Source organism: Pygocentrus nattereri, chromosome 20 (genome assembly GCF_015220715.1).
Source record: "Pygocentrus nattereri isolate fPygNat1 chromosome 20, fPygNat1.pri, whole genome shotgun sequence".
Lineage (NCBI taxonomy): Eukaryota > Metazoa > Chordata > Actinopteri > Characiformes > Serrasalmidae > Pygocentrus > Pygocentrus nattereri.
This window is the reverse complement of record NC_051230.1, coordinates 14,250,218-14,261,153: the sequence shown is the minus strand read 5'-3', so window position 1 is coordinate 14,261,153 and position 10,936 is coordinate 14,250,218. Positions and strand designations below refer to the sequence as shown.

Below are 10,936 nucleotides of genomic sequence, written 5' to 3'. Positions count from 1 at the left end.
GAATAGTTTGGTAAAAGAGGAAAAAAAAAACTTGCACAATTTTCCCAAATGAAGTTGATCAGAGATGTTTGGTCTAGTACTCTAGTAAGAGCTAGTAGCTAACCAATTAGCATAATGCAGACTGTACACCTAAAACATTGTGTGCCATAAGCCACAACTTTTAGTTAAGTAATTTCAATCACACTTAAATTTGTTGTTACTGACAGAATATAACAGTTATTTATAAATGTGGACTATAGTACATCTAAAACAATTTCAGCCACCTTAAAGCCTGAATTTATTTTGTATTTATTATTTTTGCCCATTTTTAGCTCCAGACAAAAATGAAAGCAAACTTTCGACATCTAACATGTCTTGGCTACATTTGGAGTAAAGTGAAAATTGTGTGAAATTGATTTTGTGAAACTGGTTCTTTTAAAGGTCTTTGTTCCAGTGCACACAGCAGTAGTTAGAGAAGGGCAGTTTCAGCTGATCAATACACAGCCATCTAGGCAAATCAAACTAGTGTCTGCAGTGGTGGTTGGTGCACTTTGTGGTCAACTAACAAGCAGGACAGCATAAGCAGATGTTCTGTTCCTCGTTTTAAAACCTAGACTTTAGTTAAAAAACAAGATTGTGATTCTGACAAACTGCTTGATATTAGTAAGTTCACAGTAAAAGGGCATTCCATCCTGAAAGTACTGTTTAAAATGTAACCTCATGTTATATAATATTCTGCAATGCAGCATCACAATTTGCCAATTTACAATTTTGCGTGCTTTCGTGTTCTAGTCTGTCAGTGTTTTCTAACTGTAGCGCTCCTTATGCAAATACATCCTGCAAGCATTAGGAATCCTCCCGTGGCAATAAAGACATCCTGACTGCTAGCACAGCCACTGATGAGGATGGTTAAGAAATGTGGTTGTGATATTCAGCCTTCTGGCAATAACATTAGCTGTCTGACCTACCTTTTGCATTTGCCAGCTAGTGGGAAAAATTCTACAAGACCACCTCCAGTTTTTCAAAAGTTCCCCTAACCTTCGAGATGCATCATCAGATGGGACTTTTACTTTAAAATGGAAATTTAACTCTTTAAAATGGAAAATATTTCCCTAGAAACTATTGTGGCGCCACTTTCGGAGGCAAGTAAGTGTGTTTATAACAGATGAAGCAAAGGTTAAATGTGTGCCCCTTTAAGAGAATCTGAGAGCATGGAGCATATTCTTAGTCAGATTGCTGCAACTTGTCATATAGAGTATTAAACTATTTTGCAAGTTTACAACTGATAAAAATTTCTAATTGGGAATAATACCCTCCCCCTCACATTTGAACCCCTTGTTGTGATGTCAGCACTCATCCACGCTGAAACCCTTCAGGTGTTTAAACTATCTTTGTGGCAAAAAGTGTATGATTTTAATAGTTTAGGAAAGAAAATTGTCAAATCATTGTTTAGATAAATCTCCAAACAGTAGTTGGAACTGTACAGATAGAAAACTTATGGTGATTGCTGTGATAAAACATAGTATAAACACTTTAAAGGTGAAGAAAGCAGAGGTATACCTGAGGTCTTGTGTACAAGGCATGTGTGCTCTTGTGTTTTGTTTTTGCTAATCAGACTTATGTTTGTTGTGTTGTTCTCTTTACAGTCCAGCCCACCTCAGGCCTGCTCCAGCCTGCCATTATCAGCGTCTATGTCATGTACCTCACCTTCTCTGCACTGGCCAGCAAACCCGTTGAGAGTAAGTGCAGCTTGTTCTCCTCTGTATGTTTCTCTCTTTCTCTCTGGGTGTATGTGGTTTCACACTGGAGAGTATCCTCTAGGAAGCCAGTATGCTTGGATAAAAGGGTTCTCAAGGCAGCTTAAAAAACCTTTATTCCATACGAGCCTGAAAATGTTTTTCAGATCCTTTACACCACTTTCGTTCCCTAACTTATATTCTCTCTCTCTCTCTCTCTCTCTCTCTCTCTCTCTCTCTCTCTCTCTCTCTCTCTCTCTCTCTCTCTCTCTCTCTCTCTCTCTCAGAGGTGGAGCAAAATGGAATGAATGTTACAGTCTGCATCTTTCCCTACAGCTCCAACTCAGAGAGTGACCGCAAGATAGTGAAGGGTGTGGGAACAACAATTTTGTTCTGCTGTGTGCTTTACTCCTGGTATTTAAATTTTCATTTTAATCATTTTATGTGTGTTCAACTAAGACAGACAATACAAAATGCTGCAGAAGTGTTACCATGAAAAAAGTATTTAAGTATTATCTCCATCATTGTGGAGATGGGCAATACTAGCTGTATTTAATTCATTATGCATCTAAATTGAGCACCTAAATTCTCAATCAACTTAACCTGTACCAGCACACTCAATATTGTACAACCAATTTAACTCACACCAGCACGCTTAATATCATACAGTCAGCTTAACCCAACACTTGGTTGTAAAGACTGAAATAATCATTTAAAAGTCAGACATGAAGAGTCAGATTTCCCAGGATTTTTTCAGACCACGTTATACATCTATGCATTAACATCCACGGAAGCTGAAAAAGAAGGTTCAGCTTGATGTTTAGGTCTCTCATGCAAAATCCACATTTATACTGATGAAAATATGATGCCAATATTAGCTAATTCACGGACATCCTCAGAAGACACGTACTTCACTAGGCTTCACCAAGCTTTGAGTCTGCGCTGAATACTTTTTTAGGGCATTCACAAACATCATCATTCACGGGTCTGAAGCACAACCGACGTTACAAAATTTACTTCTGCACATTGCAGACAAATGACAATTTTCTACCAGAGAGGTCACAAAACTTACATAGTCATTCAGACATGCTTTTGATGTTCGGTGTAAATTTGATTGATGGAGGTGGCAAAGGAAGAGGAACCAGACAAGACTAGTAGATTAGCCAAATAATCTAATGATAGTCAATAGAGTAATTGATTAGGAATAATTAAAAGTTACAGTCTTACACTTTTTGCATTTTTCCCCACTTTCTCTCTTTCCACTCCAAGGACACCCTTGTATTTCTTGCTGTTGAAGCAAATCCACTCTCAGCCAAACCAGGTCATTTAAAAGGGCGTCTGAAGGGACCGGCCCCAAAAGTGCCACAAACATGCAATTATCTGGTTATACCACTGTGTTCATTTGGACATAAAAGCACGTAGCCCTGGTGCAACTGAAGGGAAGATTAAAGCCTTCTTCATTTAGCTCTCACACACTGCTGGAACCTCACATGTGTTTCCCATCAAGTGCAGACATGTCTGCTGAAGCTGTCTCTCCCATGCCTGAGAGCGTATTGAAAGGCAGATGTTATTGCTGGTGACATGCATATATTGTCGGCCATATGATTCAGAGCCATGGCTGGACTTGAATTCCGTCACGTTTCCAACTCCCACAAAATGCAGCGATGCATAGGGATGTATGCTTCAGCAGAAAGAGTTCTTTCAACTAGTGCCATTATATAGAGTTCCAGGAAACACTTGAGCCAGAGGGATATTTAGCATTAACAGCAGATTGAGCAGAAATTGCTGATGAGCATTTTAGTCCTGCCAGTCTCGCTCTTCTCCCAACACTGTAGACATCTGACATCATGTTTTGATGAAGTGGAAGAAAACAAAAGTTTCCTCCCTTTCAGTGAATAGTCACTTATCAATACTAATAATAAAGTCATACTCAAAGTCATAATCAGTCTCTTTCTCTGCTCCCCACCCCCCACCCCACACTTCTGTATAGTTTGACCTCCACCACAAAGAGAAGCTCTGCAGCTTTGCGAGTGTACCGAAATTCTGTGCCTGAAAATGAGGTAAAGTGTCTTCTCTTCAACCTTTTAATGGAATGTTTTGACAAAAAATTTTATTTTTCCTCTCACAACAGATGAAGTCAATCAGCCAAGACATGTTCAGAGTCCAAATTTTGCTTAGTAGTTGCCCCAATAGCCCAAGTTGTTTCAGTAAAAATACATCCCCCAAAACATCTCATACTACTCAAATTGCATCCGTCTTCATTAAGGTCACACAGACTTGTTGATGTGGTTCATCACACATTCTGACTGTGAACTGTAAAAAAAATAAGCAAAAATCTAAAACTCAATAAAAAGCTAATTACTGTGGGCGGTCACTACAAACAGGGCCTGTATTCACAAACCGCAGGAGAAGCAGTGCTGACCTACAATCAGTATTTGTGATAGTGGCCTAGTGTTGTCTGAAATGGTTGCCCATAGCAGTGAAGTTTTGTTAAGTTATACTATCTAAACCACCTTAACAAGTTTCCATGACCTTAATGAAGACCTGGATGTGGGTTGAGAGATGTTTTGTTGAAACAATTTGGGCTATTCAGTTGACTGTTGTGTTCTGGGGTGTGCTAGTGATGTTAGCATCGTAGTTCTAGTTCTAAACTCGAGAGACTCCAAGCAGGTGTTGGCTAATCCACTACATCTTCTTCTTCTTTCGGCTGCTCCCTTTAGGGGTTGCCACAGCGGATCATCTGCCTCCATCTTGCCCTACCCATTGCCTCCTCTACTTTTACACCAACCATCTCCATGTCCAAATTCACTACATCCATAAACCTTTTCTGAGGTCTACCTCTTCTCCTTCTACCTGGCAGCTCCATCTCCAACATTCTTTGCCCAATATATCCACTATTCCTCCTCAACACATGTCCAAACCATCTCAACCTGGCCTCTCTGGCTTTATCTCCAAACTGCTCCACCTTCACTGTTCCTCTGATCTGCTCATTTCTAATCTTGTCCATCCTTGTCACTCCCAACGAAAATCTCCGCATCTTCATCTCCGCCACCTCCAGCTCAGCCTCCAGTCTTTTAGACAGAGCCACAGTCTCCAAACCATACATCATAGCAGGACGCACTACTGTCTTGTAAACCTTCCCTTTCACTATTGCTGCTATCCTTCTGTCACACATCAGCCCTGACACACGTCTCCACCCACTCCATCCTTCCTGCACCCTCTTCTTCACCTCATTTCTACATTGTCCATTGCTCTGGATGGTTGACCCAAGATATTTGAAGTCATCCACCTTTACGACCTCTACTCCTTGCATCTTCACCTTTCCACCTGCCTCCCTCTCATTCACACAAATGTATTCCGTCTTGTCTCTACTGACCTTCATTCCTCTCTCCATTGCAAACCTCCACCTCTCCAGATTCTCTTCCACCTGCTCTCTACTCTCACCACAGATTACAATGTCATCTGCAAACATCATGGTCCATGGAGCCTCCTGCCTGACCTCATCGGTCAACCTTTCCATCACCATCGCAAACAAGAAGGGGCTCAAAGCTGATCCCTGATGTAACCCTACCTTCACCTTGAAACCATTTGTCACTCCAACTGCACACCTCACCACTGTCTCACTATCCTCATACATGTCCTGCACCACCCTAACATACTTTTCAGCTACACCTGACTTCCTCATACAGTACCACAGTTCCTCTCTTGGCACCCTATCATTTGCGTTCTCTAGATCCACAAAGACACAATGTAGCTCCTTCTGACCTTCTCTGTACTTCTCTACCAACACTCTCAATGCAAAAATTGCATCTGTGGTACTCTTTCTGGGCATGAAACCAAACTGCTGCTCACTGATCTGAACCTCTCGCCTTAGCCTTGCTTCAACAACTCTTTCCCATACCTTCATGGTGTGGCTCATCAACTTTATACCTCTGTAGTTACTGCAGCTCTGCACATCACCCTTGTTCTTCTAAAAATTCTTCTAAAAATGGGGACCAGTACACTGCTTCTCCACTCATCAGGCATCCTCTCACTCTCCAGGATTTTGTTAAACAGCCTGGTTAAAAAGTCCACTGTCTTCTCTCCTAAACATCTCCATACCTCCACAGGTATGTCATCTGGACCAACTGCCTTTCCATTCTTCATCCTTTTTAAAGCTGCCCTCACTTCCACCTTACTAATTCTCTGCACTTCCTGATCCACTATCTCTCCCCCCGTTGTCCTCCTCTCTCTCTCGTTTTCCTCATTCATTAGTTCTTCAAAGTACTCCTTCCATCTACTCAACACTCTCTGTTCACTCACTAGTACATTTCCCTCTCTATCCTTTATCAGCCTAACCTGCTGTACATCCTTTCCAGCTCTATATCTGGTGTGTAAAAAAAAAAAAAAAAAAATTAGGCACATTTGATTTTTTACCAAACTGTTCCTTCAACACCTACACAAAAGCCACTCCTTTAACCTTTTAATCTTCTCGTCTCCTTTAATCACATGTCTCAGCTAGATGTTGCGTTTTTAAGCAATAGAACATGAGAGGTAGTGTGTTATTCCAAATAACACACAGCCTGGAGCATTCTGTTACTTTTATCTAGCAGTTCTTAAAAATGAACAAAAAAGGAAAGCCCCAAATATTGTATTGAAAAAGATGTGCTTTAATACTTTACTTTGTTCCACCAAAAAGTAATACGCTTTTGACAGAGCTATAAAACTGTCATAATATCAAGCTCAGCTCAGCTCAGCTCTGAGGTGAACAGATGCCAAGCGTGATAAATGACATTGAAAGTTTTATTTAATTAAATTTGTACAAGTAGGGGGTAAAGTTTTTTTTTCTTTCCACTTTGAACGTCCAATTCTACTTATGTACCCATGCTCAGAAATAGTATTGGACCCAGTGTGGATTTAGAAATGTTGACATTAATGCGGCATCTAATGGTGTAATCAATCCCACAATGCTGAGATGTCATTGCATAGTCTTTTGGATTTTAGATGTGAGTTTAATTTTGTGCTTTTCTTTTTGGTGTCATCCTTTCAGAGAGCACGCTGCTGCTTCTGTTGCAATGACAGTGGAGGTAAGAATGAATAAATCAATCATAAAACAGAACAGTTAAAGAATATGAGCAACTTACGTGTCTTGAAAGCTTGATGGAGCCCCCTGATGGTCATGCATAGGTACTGCACAGTTAAAGTGCTCTTGACCTGTTTCAGACGACTATGACGATGAGGAGAAGACTTCAGGAGGGCAGAACGTTATTTATGATGAGAGAGAGGGCACCGTCTACAGCTACGCCTACTTCCACTTTGTCTTCTTCCTTGGCTCTCTCTACGTCATGATGACCTCCACAAACTGGTTCCAGTAAGGCAGTTAATTTCCATTCCATCAGTCCACACTGAACATACCCATTCACTACAAATGTTGTTGTATCAATAAATACTGAAAGTTTGATTCTCTCTGATTTCACTATGATTTCATTTCCTCAGGTGTGAGGCTGTCAGGTTTAATCCTGAGAAATTAATCTGAATGATTTGATTTCCATTACATGTTGGTTGTCATTAGTGTTTAGTTACTCACGTCACTGACAGTGTGTAGAGCCAAGTCACAAACCCATTCCAGCAAATATTGCTTTAAAAACTGTAATTTCTTTGAGGTTTAAGTTCCATGTTCCAGTTGTAGTTTTGTGTTTTTTCCCCTGTGTTTTTCCATGGTCACTGATTTGTTTTTATGAAGGAATTATTTGAGGAATTAAGGATAATTTGTTGAGGATTAAATCTGGGTCATCCTGGAGTTGAGCTCACAAATACCATCTTGAATGATTTCCTGATTTATGTCCTGAATGTATTCCTTTGTCTTCTGAAAATAGCTTTGGTTTTCTTTCCAGTCTTTGATAGATAACTGATATTATTGAATGTTGTGATAATTATGCCACAATTATGCAAATTATCGTCCTTTTTTTTGTTGTTCATGTGCCGAGCTATTTATCCATTTCTTCTGTAGAATCTAATCCACAATTAGTTCAAAAATATTTAGAATAAAAAAGTTCATTATATATGACACAAACAGCAACATCACCGACTAAATAACTAGACGCATACATATTTTCAGTTCCCCTGGGACACATGCAAAGTAAACACAGAAACAGTAGATGACCTCTACATTGTTGCAGAGTAAAAAAAGGAACTTGACTAAAAGGAAGGTACTAAAGCGCCAGTTTGGCAATATTTTGATTTGATTTACAACCAAAGAAACTCTCATAATAATCGTAATTGTAATCGTAATAATAGTAATTATATTCCCATCAGGGGAAAATGCAAGCTGTAGTGTAAGGCTAGTAGTAATGCTCATATATCATACTTCATAACTGAATTTGGATCATGATGATGTAGTTTACCACAGTATTTCTGAAGACAGTAATCCTTTTGTCTTTACTGTGTCTACCAAGTGTAGTTCATTATACACTGTCCATTGGAAAGTTTGGGGACACCTTGTGTTCTTAAAATCTGAAATTTGTAGCTGCTGTTTGTCAGTTAAGTATGATAATACCTGGAAACATTTTGTTAACATAAAAACATTGTTTGCTAATACTGTGTTTGTATTTGCGTTGGAAAGAATACAGTTTGCTTAAAGTAAATATAGCATTTAATGCTGCTGCTAATAATAATAATAATAATAATAATAATTATTATTATTATTATTATTATTATTATTATTATTATTATTATTATTATTATTATTTGACTTGTGAAAAGCACATACTAAACAGGTGCTTTAAACAGCTGAAATGCTGACATTATAAAAAAGGATTAAAATGTGTGGGGTTGGCACAAATATATATGCTACACTTTAAAAGTCACTTCTCATATCAATAATTACTGTGATTGTATTCAATAAGAAGTTACACATTGTAGATTAAAATACTATAAATGAGATGCCACAAAATATTATTTATAGTAATTTCTTGATAAGTCATCTGTTTGTTGATTTAATCACTGTTTCAGAAAAGAGGCACTGTACTTACAACATTATTATAACCTTTCACAGTGTTATAGTTTCTCAGTCATTAAGGATTTATTTACAGCTCTAACTGTCATACTGCACACGTCACATTTCTTTGTTCCAGTTTCCTACATATTTATTGAAACACATGAAGTTGCAAAGTAGTCGTGTCATAATGGAATAAGTTTCTACGTGTATCTGCACATTGAAAATTGGTTTTGGCACATTGGTTTTATTTTATTGAAAACAGGTGCAAACGTTTGATCGGTGGTGGAATTTTTGGTCAGTGTTTAACATGTTAAGTTAATGCAAACTGACAGAGAGATTTGTGCTTTTCTGCAGCTATGAGGACGCTAAGATCGAGAGGCTGTTGGAAGGGAGCTGGTCCATTTTCTGGATCAAGATGGCATCTTGCTGGGTGTGTCTCGCTCTCTACATGTGGACCCTGGTGGCCCCTGTGCTCTTCCCAAAGAGGTTTGAAGCATAAAAGCAATCTCCAAATACGTCCTACCACCACTGTTCACAAAAAAACAAACATTTTGCAGACTGTTTTCTGTTACCAGCTTTTTTTTTACATTTCTGTTTTTATTTGTACTAGTTCTAAAGTTATACAATGCCTTAAAGGCATTATTTTCTAGACAAACTTCTGGAGATTTGTTACAGATGTGGGTTTTTTTATTCCATTTTGCCAATTCAGGAGGGTGTTTCTTTTTGTAAGAAAAAAAAACATGACGGTATGAAAACAAGCCATTGCTCAGGCTCGCATCACCTGTAAGTGTCTTCAGTGTTCCATTTGCATCCTTTGATAGATGAAGAACTCTATGCAAATCAACAACAGCTTTTCTGTCTTTCTTAGATTTTCATTGTGGTACGTTGTGTTTGTAAACACACCAAAATAGTAGTTAGCCATGCAGAAGATTATCTCTGAATGAGTAAGCCACTATCCTGAGCTGTGTACAAATGTAGGGGACCAGTTCATAACTTTCAGCTTAACACAAAGTCCTAATACAGCTATTGTATGTATGGGAGAGTGGGTTATTCTGAAGCACTCTCCTCTTAATCTCAGGCTTGAGAATATAAGAGAAATATGGATTTATGGAGAATGTTGTGTTTGACATCAAGAAAGAAAGATGTTACAAGCCTGTTCACGCAATTTCCCAATGAAGTGAGCTGTTCTGCTTAGTGTTTTTGTCAAGTCAAGTGTGGTATGTTGAGGAAAAGAACTTCATTTACATTTGAAAATGTAAAGCATAAGTTTACGGACAAAAGTTGTCGTTCTTTTTCACTGGGCTTTTAACTGGCATGCAAGCTTGTAGCTGCAAAAGGCAAGTGATAAGTTAGTTTTGGGTGTTTTTTTTTCCTTTTTTTTAAATTTACATCCAAATGGTTTGCAGGCCTGGATTCTCTAACTTATTTAAATATAGCAGGTTAGTAATCATGCCTCTCTCAAGGCTTGCATATATTCAACAATGTACATAACTCACGTTTTACTACAATACAATTTTTATACTTAGAACATTGTTACACTGCTGTGTACTTACCTTTACTGTCTCTAATTTGTAAGATTGAGTGTTTTCAGTTGGTAAAAGAAAATAGAAACTTTGTTCTGTTTCATTAGTTTAACCAATGCTTACAGTTTAAAAGTGACAGTACTTCACCCTTTAATAGTAATGTAGCATTTCTATTAACTGTGTCCACGTTTCTTATGATGTTTGTCTGAACCTTTCGTGGAAGAACTCTTGTGAGATGAAACCTAGAACTGGAATTTTTTATGTTTAGGGTTACGTCCTGTGTTTTGTAAAATTTTGAAAAAAGCTTGCCTCCATTTTTTGAACATGTCAGACATTTGACAGTCAATATGTGGAATAATATCTTTTCTGAGGTAAAACGTAAAGTGATGTGAAAAAGTCTTTACAAGCACCCAAGAACATTATTCAAAGACATTTATCTTGGCACTAGGTGTGTCTGTTGTGTTTAAACACCAAGTATTATTAGAATAAATGCTGTTCCATATAAGTACAGTAAGAAGTCAACAAGAATTTGTTTAAAAAAAAAAAACTACATAGTTTGAATAGAGTTTTGTTCCAGATTTCTCCCAAACACCTCTAGACATTGCATGAATAATACTGGAAGTGTGGAAGTGGTTAAACAAACACATTGACATACATAAAATCACTATAGGTTGTATAATAAATGTTTTTATATCGCTTTTGTTGGAACAAAACCTTCTATC

General features: G+C 38.1%; 1 protein-coding gene across 1 annotated transcript in view; it reads left to right on the top strand.

Annotated features, from left to right (window-relative positions):
• serinc5 (serine incorporator 5) overlaps positions 1–10,829 on the top strand; it is a 36,809-nt gene extending 25,980 nt beyond the window's left edge. The window contains exons 7-12 of the mRNA XM_017691083.2: positions 1,626–1,718; positions 2,003–2,129; positions 3,706–3,775; positions 6,745–6,781; positions 6,918–7,065; positions 9,046–10,829. Coding sequence (XP_017546572.1) covers positions 1,626–1,718; positions 2,003–2,129; positions 3,706–3,775; positions 6,745–6,781; positions 6,918–7,065; positions 9,046–9,190 — 620 coding nt within the window. The 3' untranslated portion in view covers positions 9,191–10,829. The remainder of the gene's footprint in view (positions 1–1,625; positions 1,719–2,002; positions 2,130–3,705; positions 3,776–6,744; positions 6,782–6,917; positions 7,066–9,045) is intronic.
• The last annotated feature ends 107 nt before the right edge of the window (positions 10,830–10,936 follow it).